General features: G+C 34.1%; 1 protein-coding gene across 1 annotated transcript in view; it reads right to left on the minus strand.

Annotated features, from left to right (window-relative positions):
* The window catches only part of LOC118846793 (potassium channel subfamily T member 2), a 143009-nt gene that overhangs the window by 75352 nt on the left and 41290 nt on the right, over positions 1-26367 (minus strand). The window contains exon 6 of the mRNA XM_036755518.1: positions 21107-21215. Coding sequence (XP_036611413.1) covers positions 21107-21215 — 109 coding nt within the window. The remainder of the gene's footprint in view (positions 1-21106; positions 21216-26367) is intronic.

Below are 26367 nucleotides of genomic sequence, written 5' to 3' on the forward strand. Positions count from 1 at the left end.
AGAAGCGAACCCAGACCAATTAGATCAACATCTCATTTACAGATGAAGAACCTGACCCACAGGGTAGCTGATTGGCTTCCAATGTCTCACAAAGATAGGAAGCATCAGAGAGGCAGCATTTTGACTTAAGTCTCTGAAATTTTATACACAAATTAAAAATGGAGAATCCACAAGTATGTCATAGTAGATAGAGAGCTGGACTCAAAGTCAAGAGGAATTGGGTTAAAACTCATTTTTGGACACATACTGTTTGTGAAACTATGAGCAAGATACTCTCTCAGGCAAACTCCCTAAGATTATGATTTGAAGGACATTTACTTATTTGTAGCAGTAGAGGAAGTTTTCACATGAGGGCTTCACTTTACCCGTGAAATAATAGGTCCAGAAAAAAATAAACTTAAATATTAAATTATTTTGATCAATTGACTTTTTTCGTATTTTCATTTGCATAATCTTAGAAAGAATAGCATCAAATTGAGTATCATATGAATGAACCCTTGGCAGTAACATTGTAAAGAAGCTTTCTGTATCAATTAAAATGTTGAACAAGACAATTTTAGAAGTTTCTTCAAAGTCTAAGATTCTATTATATATAATTTTAAAGCTATATCAGGTACTTAGTATACTATGGAATAAAAGCATAAGATTTTGCAAGTACAATTTCTAATTGGAAGCCATTCTCCATCCTACCACTACACTGACATATGCATAAATCTTCTTCATTCTAAGTATTAGATATATCTTTGCTCCCACTTTGTTCTCTTTAGCTCCTCAATAATAAACTTAAATGCCAAATAACTGATTGTGGTTTTTTGCCAAAATAAACATTAACAAAAAAATTGCCAACTACGTTGTAGATTTTTGTCCCTTACATATAGGTTTATTTACTATGTTATGTCAAGTTAATTCAAGTAACATCATCAAATTAGTTTATTTTGATATCAGTATTTCAGAGGCGAATAACTGCTTTTTTGATTATCTGTTTATTATCTAATCCATCAGTCACCATGTCTACAAATGTCCTTATCAGTCTCTGAATATGGCCTTGATTTCTTGAGGGCCATTCCTGAGAGGCACAAGGTCTAGCAAGAAAATTATCCTAGCTAAATTCAGAGGCTTTTTACCAAGTTAGCCAAAGGGTACTGAGATTTTTGACATTACTATTTCCTGAAGAACATCTACCAGGTTTTAGAGATTTCGTGACCTGAGACAGTAGCAGGAGTATCCAACCAAACAGAAATCAGAGGTCCTTGAACTACCTGAAATATCACTCCTTCAATGAATTGCTACTGTTCTGAAGGTTAGAAGTTTTTACATATCCATATGTCAAGGATTAACTTGGGAAAAAATAAACTTGGATTGGTATTTGTAAACATAGATGAAAGGTATAAAATGATAATATACTATTAAAGATAAAAGAAAGGCTTTAGTTCCCACATTTATGAGTATTGATTCTTCTGATGGGCCCCCTAAGCCACCAACTCTACCTTGCCAATTTCTACTGTTCCCCTAAAGCTAAGTCAAATGTTCTTTTTTATGCAGTTTTTTTTATCTTTCCTGCTTCTTCATAAACCAGCATCTCACATTTCTACTCTGACCTTACCCCAACCCTTCCAGAAATGATCCCTTCCTTATGTGAATGAAGCACTTTGTGAATCATTGTATTTTAACATTATTTTCTATTAATGGTTATTTGCTCATTTTTCAAATCTCATCTGCTAAACCATTTAGTTTTGGAAACAGGAGCTGTCTTCTTTGTGTTCCCCCACAGTCTCTAGAGCACCTTCTTGTGCATAGTTGCTGCTGAATACATATTGGATGAATAGATGGATGGATACACTGATTTTATATGAGTATTGATTAAAAATAAGAAAGTAGTTTCAACTAGGTGATCACAAGGTGATGCATGTAATAAAAAAGTAACGTGTGGCAGATTTGTAATCTTTGCCCTATGATAAAGCATTTCACCTGTTTAAAGTCTGCTTGATTCCAGTTAGTTGTTTAAAAGGTTCCCAGGGTGCTGTTCTGCAAAGATCATATGAAGCATATCAATTTAAAGACACTAGTAAGCTCTTGCTTTATTTACAGAATAAAACATGCACATATTAATCTAATAGTGTATTCAACATAACTTTAAATATTATGAATTTACATGGTGTAATGGATAGAGTACTGGACATAGAGTCAGGAAGACCTGAGTTCCAAAGCAGTCTTTGACACTTAGTACCGGTGTGACTTTGGGCAAGTCATTTAATCTCTGTCTGACTCAGCTTCTTCTTTTGTAAAATGGGAATAATAATAGCACCTACCTTGAAAGGTTATCATAAGGATTAAATGGGATATTTAAAAAACACTTTGCAAACCCAAAAATGCTATTCCAATGCCTGCTATTGTTGTCATTAAGGAAAAATTTTTAAAATTGAAAATTAATCACTGAAAATACATGACTGAAAGTTTGCTGGGAACAATTTCTTCACTAGGCATGAAATGCAACAAATAGCTCAGATTTATAGAGTGTATTAAAAACTTTATCTCATGTGAGCTTCACAATAATCCTGCAGAGTAAATACCATTATTATACCTACTTTGCAAACAAATAAACTGAAGGGTAAATGCCTTGTCTACCAGGTGTACACAATTTAAAGATAGAAGGAAAAATTCAAACTCTGGTCTCGCCTGATTACATCTTCTACTTTTTCCATGCTTCTTAATAAAGCAACAAATTAACTTCCCATAGACGTTAACTGATTTTTACTCTCCCTTGCTAGTTTCCTTTCTTGAAATAAGAGTAAAGAAAGGAAGAAAACAAATGGGTCACAGAAATAATGACGTACTACCTAATTAGGTGTAGTTTCCCTGAAGCTCCATAGAATAGGCAGAAAGAATCCTTAACATGCCTTTATTCTCAAATAACTTGGGTACTTGTATTGCTTCTCATAAATCACCAAGACAGAAATCCTAAAGTTCACAAAGAAACGTAACAAGCCTAGGTATCTTCAATATAACACCACTAGATGGAGGTATTAAACTGTTTTCTAAGTCTTCAATGACAAAAATTCAACAGCAAAGATGAAGACTAGAGTAAAGGGCACCATTTTTTCCAACCAAGATTTTAAACAGGAACCATTTCCTGAGAAATCCAATGAAAATGAAAGCAGGAAAGCTTAGAAATAAAAGCATTTTGTTCATGTTTTGAAAAAAAATACTGTTTTCATAGCTTTTTCTCCTTCTGTAATCAACATGTTTCTCTCCATCATGTAAGACCAACAGGACATTTACTGCACAGAGCTGAAGAGAGGAAATATTTCATGTCCTCATACCATATATTATATCAATAATCCACATGTCTATAGTCTAACATACAACCATCACCAATGAAATGGCTTTCCTGTATTATTTATGAAAAACAACCATTATTTTGTTATCCCTTTTTTCTACTGTGCATGTGTACATATGCACACACACAGACACACACGCACACCCCTCAATTTCTGGACTTTAAGTAAATTATGCTAAATAAATAAGGTCTGTGCAAACTCAAAGGTTTAACCAAAAACAAATGGATTGGTCAGGAAATCATATTGAGAAGAACATGCCCTATTTGTTTGGCTATTGTTCCTAATGCTCCACCACCAGACTCAAATAATGAAAAGAAAACTGGAGTTAGAAGATCTGGGCTTTAAGTCAGGTATATACCCTTTATTAATTATGTAAACTTACACAAATCACATACCTCCCTGGACCTAATTTTCCTTATCCAATTTTATTAATGTATGTGTTCACAAATATATTTCAAAATCACTATATTACATTTCTTGAAACTGCTTAATCTAAGTCTAATAAAGGTTTATCTTTTCTGTACAAAAGATGTTCTTACTTTTCTCTGGCTTCTTAATGATTTTTGCAACATTTTCATAATTTTCATGCATTGCCAGGTTCCAAATAGCAAAACATTTGAGCTAAAACATGATTATGTTCATTCTCTCTCACTCATTCCCTGTATGCCTGCCTTTGTCTCTCTCAATCATATGCAAATTCACAAGTTTTAACTTGGGACCTCCTTGCCCTCTCATTCAATTATGGATTTCTAACTTTAAGGAAAACTAATTTATGGTCCTAATCTTCAAGACTATCATATCACTATTCCTGCCTTGTCTTATTGCCTCAATTCCAGAAAAATAAATCTTCTACATCTATTTTGCTTCCTGATACCCTCTCCCAGATGACAACTACTCTATAAATAATAATACTTAGAGAAAAAATAGATATGACAAATTTGCATCATAACTAAGTATTGTGAATTCTCCTTATGTCTGTTTATATTATACATTTTGTGCATTTTCTAAAAAAAATATCATCAGAAATTGGCTTGTCAAGAAGGAAAGTTCTGGGCATTTTTCTTATGTTTTTAGTTCATCTATTTGCAGGTCATGCACATTAATATGTTAAATTAAGTGAAAAAATTAATGTTATCTCTCAAAGTGCTAGGGTGAAAGTATAATAAACAAATAAAATAATAAATGATATAAATATTATATTATATATTATAATAAATAAACAATAAATAAGTAAAATAAATAAAAACTCCCCAATATAGGGGTCTTTTATAGTTATCTGCTTCTTTCATTACTATTGGTTATTGAAGGTTGATCATATATGCTTTCTACAGGCTTGTTAAGGGACAGTCCTTTATTCTTCTTTGTATTTTCCTAAGAACACAGGAAAATGCTATCTACAAAGCTGATACTCACTGGATCTTTATATTAATAACACAAATATGTAGAATTTAAATATTTTGTTATTATATATATTATATAATATTTCTATATATTATAACATATTGTGGTACATCTTATAAATGACATAACAAAGATTTGTTATTAATATAAACAAAATATAAGTACTGAATTATTGGAACAATCAACCAATAGTTATCAAGTGCCTAATATGTCAGTCATAGTGCTAAGTGCTAGATGCTCCATGTATCTCTTAGACAAGCTTTTGCTATATGGCACCATAAAAACATCTTGATATCCAATGAAGCAGTTATAAAATACTGGCCCACAATCAAGATCCCCCCATTTACTACTTTAATTCATGGTGTTTTGGGGTGTATAGCCTCTTAGCCTAAATGTTCACAGGAATGATGGATGTGGAGTGTTTGAAACAAAAGTCTCTAAATTCCTTGGCAGGGAACCATATCTTTACACTGTTGTATCTATCTATAAGATAATTTAACTTCATGTAGATAAAATACATGAGGCAGAGTACATTAATCACACCTGTGATTTCAGATGGGTGGGCAACTCCTTATATAGATGTGTGACAGATGCCTAAGGCACAAAGAGTTTAATCTGCATTTTCAAGATCACAAAGAGAGTCACATCAAGGGGACCTGAGATGTTTTGAAAGCAGCATTTGAATTCATCAGTCTGATTCCAAGTCTATTTCCCTATTCATCTTATAACTCTCAGACAAACAACATAGTTTACCACAGTTTTTTTAAAAAGTTTTATATAAAGAATACAGTAAAATCTAAAAGTACTTACATTTTGTATGCATATATCTACAGAATTTTAAAACTAGCAAATTAATGGAGGCTCTTAGCTCATTTACTTGTGCGTACTGCCTTTGAAGCATGCCATGTACATGAAACTCAAATTGAATCTTCATATAATTGATACTAAAAGACAGCCAGATATAACACTGGAAGAGAGAGTAAGTCATTTAGATGATCTACACTATTGTTCTGAAATTGCTCGAATTTTGTTATGTTCTGTCACATCCTGTCAAAATTCAAAAAGTTGTCTATTACAACTATTCTTTTAAAAGGCAATTGACATTGATAATTATTCTTCCTGAAACACATTTTTATCTTTTATAATAGTGTCTGATGATTGATTTGGTGATTTTTAAAAATAGTTTTAATAAATAAAAGTTACTTACATGTGATTAAAATATTCATTAGAAATCCTAATATTCTTATGTAATCTTATGTATCTTTTTATCATTTAAGTTATACAACTTTTCTCTACACTCACAACAACAATGCTTCTTAATTTTAATCTCAGCATGTCAGCAATTTTTAAATACTGACAAAAAAACATGAATCCATGCATACCATATAAAATCAGCAATACCACTATTAGGTCTGTAGCCCAAAGAGATTAAAAAACTAAAATTAAAAAAAAACAAGAATGACTTATATGTATACAAATATTTATAGCAGCTCTTTTTGTGGTGGCAAAGAATTGGAAATTGAGGGGATGCCCATCAATTGGGGAATGACTGAACAAGTTGTATATGATTGTAATGGAATACTATTGTACTATAAGAAATGATGACCAGGATGTTCTCAGAAACACCTGGAAAGACTTTTATGAACTGATGCAAAGTGAAGTGAGCAGAACCATGAGAAACATTGTATACAGTAACAGCAATATTGTACAATGACCAACTGTAAATGGCTAAGCTATTCTCAGTATATAATGATGCAAAACAATTCTCAAGGACTTGTAATGAAAAATGCTATACATCTCCAGAGAAAGAACTGATGAAGTTTGAATGTAGATCAAAACATACTTTTTTTACTTTCTTTTTCATTGTTTTGGTCTGGGTTTTCTTTTATACATGACTAATATAGAAATATGTTTTGTATGACAGCATGCATGTAACCTATATAAAGTTGCTTGCCTTCTCAGTGAGGTGGAAGAGGAAGAAGGGAAAGAATTTGAAACTCAAAATTTTAAAAAATGAAGGTTAAAATTGTTTTTACGTGTGATTGGGGAAAATTATATATATATATATATATATATATATATATATATATATATATATATAATAAGTAAATAAAAAACCACTAACCAAGGGCTATATATCATTAGGTTAGTTTGTTCTGATCACAGACAATCAAATGAGTCTAAAAGGAAAGACAACTGAATTGAGAATGATGGGATCTGTGTTCTGATTCCCAGCTCAACTACTTACTTGATGTTGTGCTAGATAAGTCTTGTAATTCTCACATACAACATAAGAGATATTGCTAAAATGTCTTCCACTGCTAAAATTTTACCCACTGCTTCCCCTCTCCTAAATATAGTCAATGCTAAGATCCTACATGGATATTTACAATAGGCACAGGGCCATCTTGGGCTTCTTTCCTCTCTGAACATAACCTGGTTCTCCTGATTCTCCTCCTACCTCGGTGTCCTACTCTTCCTTCTCCTCCTTTTGTCTTCTAATTTATTCTTCTTTTTCTTCTCTTCCATCTACTTTTTCTCCTCTTTTGTCATCTCCTCTTCTTCCTTTTCTCATTTTTCTTCAACCTCCTACTTGTAACTGTTCAACTAGGTTTTGTACTCAGTTCTTTTCTAATTAAACTATTAGTGAAATTTGTAAGGATAGAAATTATATATAGAAATTACATACAGGTTGTGATCTACATTGGTAAAGGGAGTTTTTACACTTAAGAAAGCAAAAGTTCTTAAGTTGGCAGTGTGTGTGTGTGTGTGTGTGTGTGTGTGTGTAATTGATGTTCATTCCAATTTCATTGGAACTAAGCTTTTTGTCAACCTGCTCAAAAATATTTGAAGTGTTTTTAGCTTTTGTGAGCTATCTTTGAAACTTTCCCCTTATAGAACTTTTTCTGGAAAATGACCAAAGGAGGTCAATAATATTTTTTAAGTAAATAAATAAAGGCCCCCATATGCACAGATTGCATTTGCTTTTATGAAGCAAAGAACTGGAAGGGATGGAGTGAAATAAGAACCAGGAAAATAATACAGATAATGATTATAAAATTGTAAATTGAAGGAACTTCACTGTATTGGCAATGAAGATGGGCTCTTAGCACTTATTCAACCAAGTGCCCTTGAAGAGTTTTGGCCTTTATCTCCTTGATTAAATTAGGTAACTAAGGTGGGGCTCCAGGTGGGGCCCATCAAGGGAGATCTGATTATATCTTTGCTCCCAAGTAGGCCCAAAATCCCTAGCTATTAGGTGCTAAGTCAAGGTGAGCATGAAACCCTCAAGGTCCTAGAGGGAGGTGCTAACTCCAGAGCCAATAGTTAAGAGTTTAAGTTCTGGTAGCTCAGATGACGTTTGATGATGGCTAAAGAGTGCATAAAAAGAGAAGACAGAGCTATTTGCTGAGGGCTCTCACTCTTGGCAGTGCGCTGACGTGGAGGCTCTGGGCAGCTGTATTTAAGAGCCCTCCAGCTTATAAACCTGGATGTTGGGACTTTGTTAAACTCTGGTAACTAGGCATTGAGATTTGAATCAGACAAGGTCTGTCTGTTGATGTTTGTAATTTGTTTGTATTTGCTCTGAAGTTCAGGGTGCTGGCTTTTTCCCCTGAACTAAGTGAATGATATTTGTATACTGGATTAAAGTGAGATTGTTGTGTTGGTAAACAAAATGGGCTCTTAGCACTCAGTTCAACCAAGCGCCCTTGTAGAGTTTGGCTTTTGTTTCCTTGATTAGATTTGGGAGTCCTTGGTGACTTCCTTGCCTCAGGGGAGGGCCTAGTTTACACGTGAGTTTGAGTGACATGTTTGGGACATCAGAGGCTTTTAGGTTTAAGTTGCCTCTTTGTGAGGATTCTAGGTCACATGGGTGAGTTGCATGTGTGACTCACCCTTGACCCTGAAAAAGATATAAAACCAGGGGTTGGCTTTCTCTTTTTCAGGGCTCTCACTCGTAGTGGTGCCGTTGTTGAGGAGACTCCAGGCAGCTGTAGCTAAGAGCCCTCCAGCTCATAACCTGGATGTTGGGACTTTGTTAAACTCTGGTAACTATGTATTGGGATTTGAATCAGACAAAGTCTGTCTGTCGATGTTTGCAATTTGTTTGTATTTGTTCTGAACTTCAGCGTGCTGGTTTTTTCCCCTGAACTAAGTGAATGGTGTTTGTATGCTGAATTAAAGTAAGCTTGTCAACCCCTTAACGTTGCTTTCCTTACTAAAGCAGATCAAAAGAACCTGGGCTTTTGCAGCATTCTGGTAGCATGCTTGTTGTTGGGCTTGTGTTGGTCTTTCACCCCCACAACAGCTGCCAGCTGGATTGCTGAAACAATTGTTAACCCTTTAACGTTGCTTTCCTTAGTAGAGCAGATCAAAAGAACCTGGGCTTGCCACATTCTGTGTGCTGGTTGTTTTTGGTTTTACACCCCCAAAGCAGCTGCTAGCCAAATTGTTGAAACACCCACCTCTAAAACAATTGAAACTCAATGCTGTGAAACTATAAGGACCAAACTTGATCCCAAAGAAAAAGTATGACAATGTACCTAGTTCTTTCCTTTGCAGAGGCGGAAAACTATGGTGATGTAATGCTGTACATTATTTCAGACTTGACTGGTACTTTGTTTAGTTTTGATGAACTATTTTTTTCTATTTATTATTTATTCATTTCATATGGGTCAAGTTTTGGAAGGGAACAGAAATATATTGGGAAATATAAATGAAGGAAAAAGAGATATCAACTATTTTTCAATGAGGTGTTACCTCAATCATGGCTAGGAAGCTTTCAAATTGAACTATTGGTCTACATCATATTTGGGAATATTCTAGACTAGAGGTCTGTGAACTTCTTGTTTTTGTTTTTATGATAACCGTATTCCAATGTCATTGTTTTCCTCTATAAGCCTTTGCATTTATTCATACATACGCACACGTACATATGTATGTATATACATATACATATATATTCTGAACAATAAGAGAAGGAAAATACCATGAAAACAACAGGGTCTTTTTTCCAGATTATGAAAATGCTTCCCAAATTAATGATTTAAAAAACATCGGGTTTTTTTTACTTTTATACTTGCTTTTTCCATTACTGTGGTAGTTAATTATTTTCCTCTTTTTATATATCCTATGATCCTACGTTAGCATAATAAAGTAGAACATCTTTTTAAAACTTGAATTTCAATATTTTCTATAAATTTCCCTATCATTATTGTCAAGGCTTAAAAAGTTATTTCTCTTGCAATTGCTTTCACAGTTCCTTTTACACTTAGTTTAATTTCTTGAAATAAAAACTGTTACACATATCCCAAAAATCATGGGGCATGACCATAAAGTTTTGAGACAAGTATCAATAAAGCACATTAAAAAAGTTTAGTTATAACTACACACACATGTCAGGCATTCAAGCATCGATTAAGAACCTACTATGCATCAGGCATCACTGTGTTAAGTGCTGGGGATACAATGAAAAGTAAAGTACAATTCCAGCTAATAAGGAGCTTATAGTATAATGGGGGGAAGAGAACAGGCAAGCAACTATGAACTAGTAGATACTGTGTGTGTGTGTGTGTGTGTGTGTGTGTGTGTGTGTGTGTGTGTGTGTAATGTTTTATACGCTCTTTTCTAAAAGTTTTGTGGTTCTCTCTCATGAAGCAATTGCATATGGTAAATTGAAGTTTATCAACAGAGGGAAAGCATTAGCAGTAAGGAAAGTTCTTTGAGGGCACGGGTGCAGGATTTAGCTGAGATGAGGAGGGATAAAGTTTCCATGGGGGATAAGGGAAAATGGCAAGAATTTGGAGATGAGTGTCTAGTTTGAGGAGCAGCAGGAATGTCAGTCTTACTGGATCACAGAGTTTGTATGTTTGTGTGTGTGTGTGTAATGTGGGCAGGGGGAGGGGAGCAAATAACAAGTAAGAAGGGTACAGGTTACAGAGAGTTTTAAAAACCAAATATAGGATTTTATATTTGATCCTGGAGGCAACACATAAATATATAAATAAGAGTGTAATTAAACATTCATTTAAAAAACTACTAACATCTGAAAATTTAAAAAATGAGAGTATTTTAAATCTACTTAAGAATTACCTATAAGCATATTATAAAGATATTTTGTGGGAAAAGTCAATTTCAATATAATACATTAGTCTCCCACCCCACCCCACCCCCTATTGAATTTTTGGCATAGTTAAATATTGTTAAGTAAATGGACATGAAATTATGGATCATGGACATTCCCTTCCCTATATTTTATTTGGGCATAAATTATTTTGAATGTTACAGTCTTATCTTAGTATTTCTTTTTCATAATCTTATTCTCCTTTCAAACAGCCCTAGGGACATACCAGAATCTTCCCTTTCCAGATCACATTGATTAAAATAACAAAGTGGTCCAGTAAGTTAATAAACTGCTCTTCATCAAATAACCACTCCTAAAGAGCAGTAGGTTACAACAGACTTTTAAGATGTATTTAACAGAATTGAAAGTCATCTTTAATTTGATTCTGCTAAAATTGTACAGCACCCTTTGGAAATGTTCTGCATTTTCCCTACATTGAGCATTTATTTATAGACTGTGGCATAGAGATTTCTCACTTCTCTCCCTTTTCATCTATTCAGAATACTTTAAAAAATCATCTCCTACCACATTCCTATTTTCAAAACCCATCTCCAGTCATTTTGTCATCTGAATCAATCTCAGATTCTGTCTTCTTGTTGCAATTATGTCTCTGTAGCGAAATTTCAACCATAGCTCTTCCTTTAATCATTGCTTCTGGCTATTTTGCTCCATTTATTTATTTATTTTTTTAGCTCACCAAACTATCCTTTTCTCTGAAGCCTCTCCCTTTCATCTTCCTGCCTTCTGCCACATCCTTAGACAATCCTCTCTCTCTGTATTTGACCTTTGACTATTCTCTCATCATTAAAAACCTCAAGTCTTTCACAAACACCTCCAGTAATAGTTGATTAATGCTGAAACTATTTAAGCATCAAAAAACTGTACAACTCCTATAAACCCAGTCTAGCTTTTATCTGCATATCTTTGTTCTGTGTCTAAATAATATTCCTTATTATTTTGGATTACCAAAGCTTGGCATTCCAATTACTAGAATTGTAACTTTAAGTTGCTCTTAATCCCATTATCCAGGATACTTATGGTATAGTAACCTATCAGAGGTCAAGCTGACTTGGTCTAATAGAGATCTATACCAGTATGTATAATGTTTTATATGCTCATTTCTAAAAGTTTTGTGGTTCTCTCTCATGAAGCAATCACAAAACTTTAGGATATTCTGTGAAACTTCAGAGATATCTGTATAGGGGTATGGGAGGAACTGGTTAATGGGGAGCTAGTCATTGAAACATATTCCTCATCTGGTTTCAGTCTTATGTTTGCACGTGGAAAATTGGAGGGAGCCTATTTCCAGACTATCCCCATTGTTGAGCGACTGGCACTGTGTGATGACAAAAATCTTATTACTATACTTATTACTATCTATGGATCCAGAGACACACACAGCAGGTATTTGGAAGGGACACCCCTACCCCGTAACACTTTTTTTTTCTTTTGTGGCTGAGAGGATGCAATATCCACATGAGTTGCTTCCTCACAGCTGAGTTAAGGGAGGGGGAGCTGCTGTCCTGTCTCTCATCTTAGCCAATAGCAGCTTTGAGTACATGAATGCTTCCTTCTCATTACTGTTTGCTGACCTCATTAAGGGATCAGCAACCTTGAGATGGCTATGCACCAGTAGTGACCTTATAAGCATTTCACGGTCTAGAGAGAACTGTACAATCCACAGCTGATATCTTCTTCTCCCTTGGAACCAGAGTAAAAATGCCTTAGAGTATCAGTAGTCATAGAGAAGCAGCCCAGCCTACCAGGAGATTATTTTGTCCAGCAGAGATGTCTAGCCCTGTAAGGAGTCACCTCAGCAGAATAATTGTCTTCCACTGATGCCACAGCCTATACTTCATAAGGCCACAAGACAAGAAATGTGGGTGTGTTTGGGGGATACTTCTTTTCCACACATATTTGCTACATGTGAACCTTACTGCTATTATACTCTAAGTCAGCACCTACTCTCCCTAAAGGCTCTTTGTGAATTTGTGAGAGAGTTCAAATTAAACCTTGAGGGCCATGTTTTGTACCCACTATTCTTATTATACTTTCTTAATGAATCCCTTTTCTCAACACTAATCAATGTCTCCTGGTAAACTCATAAATCCCTTTTCTCAACACTAATCAATGTCTCCTGGTAAACTCATAAAGGTGAACACACAAGCTGGGGCTTGTAATCAACAATACTAGAAATCAAACCCCTCAAAGATACTAGCAGAACTCTGAGGGGGGAGATAAACATCTTATCTTCTAGGGCCCCAGCCACTTGATTGTTAATGGACACATGCATATATCAATATGTAAACAAAAGGGCATAATTAAATATTTATTTTTTAAAAACCACTAAGGTCTGAAAAAAAAAAGAATTTTGAGAATAAAGTCCACAGAAAGTCATTTCTCTCATCATGTCCCAAATGATACTAGCACTGTCACATCATATTGATGACTCATACTGGGCTTGCTATCCAATAAAATCTCCAGATCTTCCCTTGTGGAACTGTTACCATTATAGCCATGCCTACTCCGTGTGTAAGTCTGATATTGATATTTGAAGCTATGTATAAGATTTTATCTGCATTTACATCTATCAAAATTCATATTATTAGGTTTAATTCAATGTCTAGCCTGTCAACTTATTTTTAGATACTGTTTCCATCATACAGGGTGTTAGGTGTTCCTCCCAGCTTTGTATTATATGCAATTATGACAAACATGCCATCTTTGCTTTTATTCAAGTTGCTGATAAAATATTAAATGGCACAAGGGCAAGCAAAGATCTTTAGAAAATTCCACTGGAGACCTCTTGCCAAGTTGGCATTGAACTACTAACAACTATTCTCTGGGTCCAGCTATTATTTGAATCACAAAATTTGAGAATGATAAGATATTTTATTCTTATCTATCTAGTCCAACCCATATACAAAAGAAATCACTACAATAACATGCTAGGCAAGCAGTAATTTAGCTTCTGCTGAAAGACCTCCAATGAAGGGGAAATCAACAGATCTCAAAGCAACCCATTCCACTATCAGGAGTTTTGATTGTTGGGAAGTTTTTCCCAACATCAAGCCCAAGTTTGCCACTTTTCCAGACATTGGTCCTGGTTCATTATGACTTCACAGAATACATTTAATCCATCTTTCCTATGACAGTTCTTCACACATATGAACATAGCCAGAAGTGTTGTGAGGCTCAAATGATATAATGGATGTAAAGCACATTGGAAAATTTAAAGCACAAGGTGAATGGTAGTTGTTATTCTTACTATTTTTAGCCTATGCTCACCAGGCCCCCAGTAGGTTGATGACTTTATTCTCTGAGTCTTCTACTGAATTCCTACTTAGCTCAAGCCATGTTCATTGAGCAAAATAGGGAAATACTAATAAATGTTTAATAACTAGACTCTCCAACTTCTCCAAATAAAAAAGTATGTGCTCACACTTTCAAATTTAATCTTCATTACTAACACTTTTGTAAATCTATATGATCAAAAAAGCAATTAATCATTCACTGATTTTTAGGTTGCTGATTTCTGAGGTGTGAATGCTCAAAATGAAAATTTAACAATGATTTAACAATGAGCAAGCCAGTTAGAGTTAACTATAGCAGAACACTGACACACTACTGTGTCCCTCCTAATTTTTTTCTTCTAAAGGTTAAACATCACCTGCTCCTTCAATTGATTATCATATAATACAGACTCAAAGCCTTTTACTAATTTAGTTGACCTCTGGATGATCTCCAGCTTCTGAATGTTCTTCTTAAACTGTGGTATCCAAAGCTGACTATCACTTGTTCGTTCCTGGAAGGCATTCTTCTCTTAACACAGCCAGCCCATATGATCACACTAGCATTTTGATTGTCACATAACATTATGGTCTCATACGGAAGTTTGCAGTCCACTTAAACACCCTTTTATTTTCAAATTGCTAGGTCTCACCATGCTTCCCCAGAGTGGGCTTCTGAAATTGACTCTTGGAACTCAGGTGTATGACTTTACATTTCCTCATATCAAATTTCATCTTATTAAATTTAGTCCAATCCTAGCTTGTCAAGACCTTTATGGATATTGATCTCGTCATCGAGTGCTTTAGCTATCTTTTCAGCTTTGTGTCATTCAAAGAGTGCCACATACATCTAAATATATTATTATCTAATTCACACCTCCCATTCCTCCCCCAAGAACAGCATGAGAGACTTTTATTCAATGCCTCACTAAAATTTAGATATATATTTACAATATTCTCTTGAGCTAAAAGCTTAGTAATCCTTACCAAAAAAACCCAAAAACTTTCAGTCTGGCATAACCTGTCCTTGATGAAGCCATGTCAGATCTTTTGAAACATGGATTCATTTTCTAGATCCTTACTAGTCATGTCTTTAATAACCCATTCTAGAAATGTCCTTAGAATCAAAGTGAGGCTCACAGGCCTATAGTTTGCAGAATATGTTCTCTTCCTTTAAAAAAATCAAGATATTTGACCTTCTCCAGTCCTTTCCTGCCTACTTCTCCCATTTGTCATAAACTTAACTATCAATGGTTGTAGTCTGACAATCATATTTACCAGTTTTTTTCAATACCAAGGTCTTGTTTATTCACATCATTCTCTTTAGATGACTTCTATTTCCTCCCCATTACATTTAAATTGTTTGCATTATTGACTTCAGAGTTTCATGCTTGAGATTCCTATTCCTCCTAACCTACCTCTCCTTGGTTCATATGTAGCTTTTCTATTAATTCCTCTGAATTTCATCTGAATTCTATGAAATCTGTTCTCCCAGAATATATATATATGTATGTATACATATATGTGTGTATATGTATACATATATGTATGTGTGTATATATATGTATGTACATATCAGACCATAACTAGCTTTTCTTTCTCATTCTATCACATATGCTGTAAGAGAATGGTCACTTCCCCCACAAGGACTCCAACCATTTTTACTCCATCAACCAGTGAAAATAAATCAAAGACAAAATTTTCCCCTTGTTGCTCCATGGGCAACCCTCCATCCACTATTGTGTTCTCCCTCTCTTATGCTAAATAAATCCCACAATTTCAGAATCAAAAAAAAAAAACTTGGAAATAGATGGAAATTTAAATATCCTATAGAATAACCCATATGTGACAGTGAATACCAATTACAACATCCTAAAATTGGTGACACAGTCATAATTAAAGATTTTATTTAAAGTGAAGGAGACCAAACATATATGTATTTTCTTTATCTATATACATAAATCAATATTTAGAAAGAATCAGTGAGGTCTTCATAAGTATATAATTCTGGATTTTATTTCTAAAGTTTTGCTTCTCATACATGTATGTAAAGGTTAAATGCACACTGACACAATTTTCAACTATGTAATATTCTTCTAACAATGTGAGAATTACACTTTCATATGCATATAGTATATTTCCATAATTTTCAAAGAAAGAATAACTTTTTAAGTATAATGAAATATGTCCACCATTTGCTTTTTGGAGACCGTTTCCCTGAAAGTCAATTTTAAAGAAATAGAAATATAATAATTCCAGTATATTTTAATGCTAGCAAAACTTTAACTAAGGCTGAAGTCAAGATAGTGTTACTCTATTTGGTTTTGTATGTGTCTGTATGTGTGGGTGCTGAAATCACTGAATAGCATTTTTAATTCTATATTTAACTAGTGGTTTAATATAACATGCATAATGCATTTGTTGTTCTAGTCACCGTTTTTCATTTTATGTACCAATTCATTTTCCTTTCTTATTAAATTAACATATTTACACTGCTCAAATTGTGTATATCTCCAAGGCAAAAATTTAAAAAGTATGTACTTAAAAGTGGGTTCTATTAAAGTATTTAAGAAGAAACTTTAGAAATCACATACTGGTCCCATGTATTATAAAAACAAAACAAAAGAATCACTGCAAACTCTTTAGTTGGATGACAAAGGATAGTGCAATATACCTGCTGATATTAAACATGTTAAACTTGATGCTCCTATGCATGCATACATGCATACATACATGCACATATAATGTATGGATTTATACTTGCACATATCTACATATGTGCTTGCATGTATGTGCTTATGTGCATGTGTTTACATCTATGAATGTATGGGAGAATCAAATTTAACCTATTCCTGTTAGCAAGCTTATTATACTAGCCATTTGTCATTCAAAAAAATTTGCAATGATTTTTTTTTCACAAAAACATGACCTCTTCTATTTTTCCGTATAAAGTTTCTTCTTAAACATAGCTTTTCTATGAATTCCTCTGAATTTCATCTGAATTCTGTGAAATCTGTTCTCCCAGAATATATATATATATGTATGTATACATATATGTCTGCATATATGTATACATATATGTATGTGTGTGTGTATATATGTATGTACATATGTACATATCAGACCATAACTAGCTTTTCTTTCTCATTCTATCACATATGCTGTAAGAGAATGGTCACTTCCCCCACAAGGACTCCAACCATTTTTAATAATACTCGTAAGTATACTTTTATAAATTTAACCTAAGATAATCAACATAATTTGGGCCAGGTAAACGTGTTAGTTTAACAAAGAAGGGAAGTGAATGTATGTGTACATATACATATCTACAAATCCACGGGAGAATCAAGTGAACATGTTTAATATGTTTAATACATGTTTAATAATGTGTGTATACACACATATACATACACATACACATATTATAGAAGTGGGTTCACAGAGATTGCAGGGGATAAAGTTGTTATAAGCCAGAAGATTTTGTTAATTTGTTTGCATTTGAACTAGTCTGATCTGAGGAGTCCTCCAATGATGAACTTTAAAATATGGAGATATCAAGCTCATTTTCCCCAGTATAAATAATTTTTAAAAATAACACATAAAAATCAGGTCAAAGCTTTGTGCAAATAAGATTTTTCCAGCAACCACAGAACTCCACTAATATTCAAATGGAAAATATCATATTACATATGAAATCATTTGTAAGACTGAATCCTACTAAATTCATGAACTTATTTGGATTGTCTGGTTCTACAATGTTTACTAATGTTAGATACACAAAATTCATGTTAGAAGTATGCAGAGTAAAAGTCCTAAATCTGAAAAGAAGTGATCTTGCTAATAACCATCAACTTAAACATTCAACACCATTAGTACAATGTCACTGTTGAGGTTAAGTAATCTATGTTTTGGCCAATAAACATTGTTGAAAAACAAATCATGAGCCTTTGGGGGTGGTAAATCCCTAAATTTATCATATTTAGTTATTTTCATTTATTTATTCATTCAACAAGCCTTTACTAAGTGTCTTCTTTGTGCAAAGGATTGCACTATCTTTTGGTGGATTCAAAAACAAACAAAAAAAAAGTCTTTACCCTTAAGGACCCTACATTTCAGTGAGTTCTGGAGAATGAGTAGTACAACCCTTAAACAGTTAATTACGACAATTTGAATCAGGAAAGAACACTAAGAATAAATAAGGGGAATCATAAAGGGTTTTTCATAAGAAGTGGCACCTGAGTTGAGCTTTGAGGAAAGCTAAGTGTTTCTAAAATCACAGTATTTTGCTTGAATTATCTGGAAAAATACTAATAGAATTGTTTGTGCTTTTGTATTTTTAAATACACAAATATTAAAAGGACTCATCCTGCTTTACTTTATGCAAATAAAGCAAAACATGTATTTAAGAATCAAGTTAATTTCAAAAGGGGCTAAACTATATACAATTATCTATGTGTTGTATTTATAGGCATCATTCATCATATGAAAGAGATGTAATTCTGAAAAATTCCCTTTAAAGTAAGATCATTCCAATCAAAGTATATTTCCTTATTGATTTACAATACAAAGAGAGATCTTATGTTCTACCTATTGAAGAGAATCAAATCTCTACCTAGCAGTTACAATTAATATTATGTTTCATATTAATATCTGTAGCCATGGCAGCATTAAACAAAATCGAATGGAGGTCTTTTTGGGTGCCTCAATGATGTATTGAGAAAAAATACAGATATGTCATTACAGCTCAGTGTGGATAATGCACTTCCAGTGCCCTGTGCCTTTAGGTAAATAGCAACTGAAATCCTATGTCAGTTCCTCCAAAGTTTGCCCAGGTCACTCTCTTGGATTCTACCTAATGCACCCTTATTGTATAAACAGAAACAGTAAACTGGAAGTAGGGGGCTAAGGTAAAATCCTGGCTCTGCCATTACCTAGAGGTGTGACTTTTGGTAAATCACTTAGCCTATTTGAGAGTCACTTTTTTGAATTAGGAAATCAAAATGTTAGACTAGATGACATCAAAGATCCCATCCAATTCTAAAACTCTATGATTATGTAGCATAAACACTAAGATTATTTAGATTAGGAAGAGACCCACGAGGCGGGTCATCTGGTCCAACTTCTTCATTTTTCAGAGGAGTAAACTAAAATCCAGAGAGATGATGCCAATTGCCTAGTCTCAAAAGTGCTAAATATTAGAAGCAGAATTCGAACCAGGGTAGTCTGACCAGGAGTCTGATTCCAAATTCAGGGCTCTTTTTCATGCTACCAAACATTTTTCCCCCCATGGTATGGCCAGGATGTGAGAACATTTATAAAGTTCTGAATCTTTACTTAATTTTTACTTAGAATAACATTTACATTTCTGTAGTACTCTGGCTGAAGTCAACAATGTTACGTTATCTATCATATTTTAAATCTCTGCTGTGTCTTTGGCAATTTAGCATGAAATATGTACTTTAATAATAAAGTGTTGCAAATGAGATCAACAAATTCAAATCCCTTATTATACAGAGGAGAAAAGTTAGGCCCCAATTGATAAAGTAACTTGTCCAAAGTCATTTTGCCCAAAAAGGAATGGAGCCTAGATCTTTTAAATTCCCAGTACTGTGTTGTAGAGGCAGCTAGGTAGTGTTATGAATACAGTGTTGGGGCTATCAGAAAAACTGGAGTTCAAATCTGGCCTCAGACTCTTTATTAGATATGGGACCCTGGGCAAGTGACTTAACCTCTGTCTTCTTTGGTTTTCTCATCTGTAAAATGGAAATCATAACAGCACCTACCTCACAGGGGTGTTGGGAGGCCCAAAAGAGATATCTGTAAAGCTTAGTGCAGTGTTTGGCACGTAGCAGACCCTTAATTCTACTTATTTCTCTTCCCTCTTTCCATTCCAGCATGGCTGCATCTGATTCCAAAAGACCATTTTCTTTACCCTAGATTTTACCTTAATGGAGCCTTGTCAAGTCAAACCAACAAGTATTTAAGTATTTATTAAGTGCCTGTATTATGTGCTTGGCACTGTGCTAAGTATTTCAGGATACAAAGAGAAGTACCTCTTCCCCCTGAGGAAAAAAGCTCCTAGTTCTCAGAGATACTGCCCAACCAACTATTGTAAACAAGATATAAAAATAATAAACTAGAGATAATCAAACAGAGGGAATAAACTAGTATTAAAGGGGATCAGTAAAAACTTCTTTCAAAAAGTGCAATTTTACCTGAGACTGGAAGGAAGTCAGGGAAGCCAAGAGATGGAGATGCAAAGGGAAAAAATTCCAAGTGTGACTTAAGTCATAGCCAAATTATTAAATTTGTTTAACTGCAGAGACCATAAATATGTGAAATGAAAAACCCAAAGCAAACTTTACCAATAAATGTATTTGGCTCAGAAAGTTAGAATTTTTGCCTAAGGTACTAAGTAAGGAGTATGAAATCTCAGAAAATAAAACCTCTATATTTGCAGCATATTTCATAAAATGAAAGTCAAAAACAAGTTCTGAATTTTATGCAATTCCAAAGGGGCCTACATGTGCCAATGAAGTTACCTTTCTTCTCCATAAACTATGATTTCTCTTCTCTTTTACCCAGTTAAATAACTTCACAAAACAGACATCATTTTGATTTCTAATCACTTTGCAATGTACAATCACTTACTCACTTGTAGCTCCAGGCTCAGAAACTAGCTTGGGAGTTGGTCAAACATTTGACCATTGGGCCACATATAAGTTACTGATAAAATACAGAATCTTAGAAATGGAAAGATAATTTAGTTTTGCAAAGGAGTCACTGTGATGGAATTGGCTTTATCCTTGAGTTTAAGTAATATTCCTTTACTCAATACCAATCTAAAACACAGTCAAAACGTTTTGCTTCATGACATGTCCAAGTTATATAGTCACACTCACATTTATTCTAAGATCCTATTATTATTGAAAAAAATGTGTATATATACTTACTGTCCTCTAGAGGTATGGACCAATAACGTGATAAGGGTAGAAGTTGCTGGGCATATGCAGTTTAAAGCTAACATGGCATACTTAAACTCCTCTTCACAGACAACATGATCTGTTCAAAAAATGCAGGTGATTAGTTCACATTTATCATTAAAAACATCTTAAATAAAATTTAAAATGAAATTCTTTACTCTTTTCATATATTTCCCTATCTTTTGAAATTTTTTGTTTGAAAAATTTATGCTTATGTAATTTTATCTTCAATTTCACTTGTAAAGACAAAAAAAGACTGAAACTGGTTTCACAAAATCATGACATCATGGCATAAACATTTTGAAACATCTTAAAGGTCTTTGAAATTTCATTACATACATAGACTGCTTTGACCTTTAAGTGATATATTCACACTATACTTAACAATTTTCAAAGCACTACCATTTCATTTTACCCTCTCAGAATCCATCATTTCATTTGATCCTCACAGAATCTCTGGAAGGTAAGTAGTACAATAGTATTCCCATTTATAGAAGAGGAAACTGAGGCTCAAAGAGTTAAGTAACTAATCTAAGGTCGTGGAGCTAGTAAGGAGCAAAACTAGGATTTAAATGTAATAAAAAGCTAGTGCTCTTTTCATCACACCAAAGGTAAGGGGTGTGTGTGTGTGTGTGTGTGTGTGTGTGTGTGTGTGTGTGTGTGTTTTAAAAACAACAAAAATACTTTTAGATCATATGGTAACATCCAGCTATCTGCTAAAATTGAATGTGGATGGTTTCTGTCAAAGAAACACAGAAGTTTTCTTAAGCTGTTAGTCTTTTCCCTGTGTCCTATAAAGACATCCTGCTTTCCCACTCTCTCTGGGAAAAACATTAGAGCAAGACTTAACCTTTCAGGGCCCTAACAAATGAAGATTGACTAAAATAATTTGAGAGGGATCAAGGATGGAGGAGTAGAACGTGGCTAAGGTTTCCACTGTGCAGGAAATTTTATGAAACCTCCCTCTACCAACGTATGTAGATGAACAACTCAAACAGCTTAAAGTTTTGGAGACTAATCTAGAACACTGAGAGGTTCGATGACCAGCCCATAGCCACACAACTAGTATATATCAGGGGTGGTATATGAAACCAGGTTTTCATGATGTCACTTAGCCTTCCATATACCATCTTCCTTCAAGAGCATTTTCAGAGATATTTCATTATTTTTCCATGTTGCTTATGTTTTAAAAGAAGTCATATGGATTTTAAAGCTTGGAAAATGTGAATTAGAAAACATATAGATATTAAAATTGATAAAAATATAGATGATAGAGATATACAAGAGTTTGAGATATAGAGGAGATAAAGATGACAGAGATAGATACACAATACCTGCCTAATCCCACAGATAGATAGACAGATACATAGATAGATAGATAGATGATAGATATGTGACTTATCCAAACCCCCAAAATTTGAAAGAACTTTTTTATCTATCAATTTAATATTCTTTACACCATGTTGCATGCGCTAAAAGTACAGCTACAAAGTAATAAGCTTGATTCCATAATTAGGTTTTTTTTTTTAAAAATCTGGTCTTTATATTCACGCTTCATATATATGCCATATATATATAACATCATAGGTGTTAGGGGCATAGTGCCCCATGATCCACATAAAATTTTTGACCCTACCTTTGTACCAAACAAGTTTGATTTTTTTCTTTTTCTTCTATGGGTTGTTTATAATACCTTATTGTAAAATTTGGGTTGATATTATACAATACATATATCTTATACATTTCTAAGTTTTAAACTTTTTCTATGTTGTCTGCTGGCCTTGGTGCATCCTCTGTGGCTTCTGCAAAACTCCCCAAGAATTCCAATTTAATTTCTTATGCCAACCTGCGACATATCAAAACTGCGATGAGGAAAGTCGTGATGTAGAAGGTATAACTGTAATTACAAAAGATCCTTCTCTCTAATTCCCAACAAAAACCCATTAAAGCCAATCATGCCTCTACAACTATGAGAACAGATCAAAATATAGAAACCTCTGAATTAAAGAATCTCTGAGAGGGAAGGTCTTAGTTCAAAGCCTGCTTCAGGTACATACTAGTTGTAAGACACTGGACAAGTCACTATCATTTTCCCTCAGCTTTCTTATATGTGTGGGGATAATATGGGAATGACAATAGGTCCTACTTCTTAAGGATATTGTGGAGATAAAATGAGATAAGATTTCATAAAGTTCTTCGCAAAACCTAAAGTGCTATAAATGTTATCATTATTATCACATCATCATTAAACGGGTTTTAATTTTTTGAGCGGCTACTTTTTATATAACCATAGGCCTTTTTCTACATTTACTTTTTATTGAAGAAATAGATCAATCACATTAAGCAGCAATTATAAATTTTAATTTTCCTTCCTAACTTTTCTACTTATGACCTGTGTGACCTTGGTCAAGTTACTTAACCTAACTGATACTCAGTTGCCTCATCAATAAAATAAAAGAGATTAAACTAAATATCTTCTGATGCCCCGTCGAGCTCTGTAATCCATGATCCTTTGACTAGAGTGGCATAATCAGAGAAATCTGCCATGTCTGAACAGTAAGAGACAAACGACATTCAGGCATCAAAATTGATCATTATGAGAGAAAATCATTTTGTATAAAATCTCAATTTAGACTAACTACACCCTACATAAAACTCCTGAGACTCACAAAGTATAAAACTAGATCTGTGGTGAGGCACAGGAATGTTAACCACGCCCTGCTCCTCTTGGCTTAGAATCTTCATTAGAAAAGAAAGAAATGGAATCATTTTAATATTGTGGATTTCCAACCCCCATACTCTAATGAACCATCTATGCAGGATGATATTCCAGCAATAAAAGAAGCCAAAGTGCTTGGCTTGGATAATATTAGTAAATGCTTGCCAAGCAAATAATATTTATTTTAAATAAATCATGATTTTCTTGCTACCAGGTTATTTTAGGTTATGGAAATGCCTACATAGTATACTACTGTCATGTAAGTTCCAAAACAATAGGTTTGAAAAAAAATCTGAACAAATATTAATTAAATAGTATAGACTAACTTAGATAACTAAAATAAATAGAATATTTACAGATACATTCTTTCAAATCTATTTTATGCATATGTAGTGCAAAAGAATTGGTGCCAATGTATTCAAAATGCTGAATATCAAAATCTCTCCTCATAGAATCCAGCCCTTTTTGAGAACTTAAATTGTATGAATACAGCCTGTGATTTAGAGCACTAGAAGCTTCTTCAATGCAGTTGCTAAGCAACAGCTCTTTGGAAGGTTGTAAACAAAAGCACCCATGCATAGACTGATGTAGTTCTGTCTTGCTTAACAAAAATCAAATATTTCTTTTTTCGAAAGGATTTTTAACAGAATGGAAAACAATTAAAATATTTTAAAAATATGTTTGCGGTTTATGCCCTGCATTTTATAGGAAGCATAACAAGCATTTAGAACATCTGAAAATGCACGTTAAAAAAGGAGGTACTTTTCTTCACCTTAGACTATGTGACCACTCAGTGGAATGGTTGTTATGAAACTTGATTCTCTTTAGTAGACCACAATAGTCAGGTTCTAACAATCAATTTATTTTGGATCAGTCAATCTGTTCCAATCGCTAAAATAATGAAAATAATTATTCTGTGGGTAACCAGATCAGACTATTAGCAATCCCACCAATTGCTTAGCAATTGCCTTGTGAATAGCCAACATAATCAGTCACATAAGTGTAACTCTAAAAACATTCCAGTTTCATGCAAAATGAACACACCAGTATCTAGTACCTCACATATCCGTCTTAATTTGAATAGACGAGGATTGTGACACAAATTCTTGGTAGTACTACTTGTTCAAAATTTTACATGGAGAAATCTATTTCCCTCTAATGGTTTTCAAAAAGGGAACGGAATGGATGCAGCCACCTAGAGACAAGTAAGTGGGACTTTGAGGCCTGACAAAATTCTAGATAAAATGATTAAAGGAATGGTTTTTAAACAATTAGAAAGTGAAGCTATGATCAGTAATTAGTAGCATGAGTTCATTAAGAATAGTTCATGCCTCATTTCCTTTATTAAGAGGGTTAATTAGGGTTGATAAGGGTAATGCCATGGACACATTATGGCTGACTCCAATGATACATTTGGCAAAGTCTCTCATGTTATCTTCATGATGAAGAAGGAAAGATTTGGACTATATAATAATTCATTTGGGGGGTTCCTAACTACTTGAACAATCAGACTCAAAGACTAGGGGAACCAATGCCATTCCAGAAGGAGGTCTACTAGAGTACCCCAGGGATCAGTACATTGCTTTATTCTAGTCAACATTTTAATCAATGACCAGATGAAATCATAGACAATGTAGTTGTAAAATTTGCATGTGACACACAGCTAGAAAATAAAGACACCTTACCAGATGACAGAATCGGGTTCCAAGAAGATTTCAATAGGCCTGAATAAATCTACTGTCACTTAGGAAAAATACTGATAAATCTAATGGCCTATTCTTGGGTTTTTTTAAGTACATTTCACAAACACATACTGGATTTGTGTGGATTTCAAAAAAAAATTTCCCCATAAAGTCCCAAAATCTTAGAGTTGAAAGAAATGTCAGAGGACATCCAGTCTAACCAAAGTCTATAAGGAATCACTTCTATTGCAACCACAACTGTTATTGGGAGTTGGGAGAGGCGAGGAGGTAAAAACAGAGATTCATCCAGGCAATTTATTTAGCAATGCATGTGGTTGCAAAACAGAGTGGGTCCGAAGTTCTCAATAGCCAAGGACCCTAAAGCCTGGTTTCTACATAGTTAAAATAAAATTTGGAAGGAGTAAAAAAGAGGATTCTAAGGATTGAGACATCTGGTTGCTCAATGTTGGAGGGAGACACTGAGGTGAGAGGGAATGGGGGTAGTTTTGTGACATTCCTTAAGTTAGGTGACCTTTGGGAGAGGGGGAGTAATTTTGTGATGTCTTCAAAATCAGGTGACTTTATTAAAAGCAACTGAAACTTAGCTTCACAAAATGGTGGATAAAGGCAAAATGGAGTCACTAATGTTATTTTTAATGTAGCATAACACATGGTCATTTTATCTTCAACTAAGACTGGCCTGTACTCCTGATTGGTAACTACTTTTCCACAGCCGGTATTTCAAGAAGCATGTGTGCCATGTTTCATTTCACTCTCAATTCTTTGGCCACCTCAGCCTCCCTACCACAAGTATCCTTTTTTCCTAACAT

Source organism: Trichosurus vulpecula, chromosome 4, assembly GCF_011100635.1.
Source record: "Trichosurus vulpecula isolate mTriVul1 chromosome 4, mTriVul1.pri, whole genome shotgun sequence".
In the NCBI taxonomy this organism is placed as follows: domain Eukaryota; kingdom Metazoa; phylum Chordata; class Mammalia; order Diprotodontia; family Phalangeridae; genus Trichosurus; species Trichosurus vulpecula.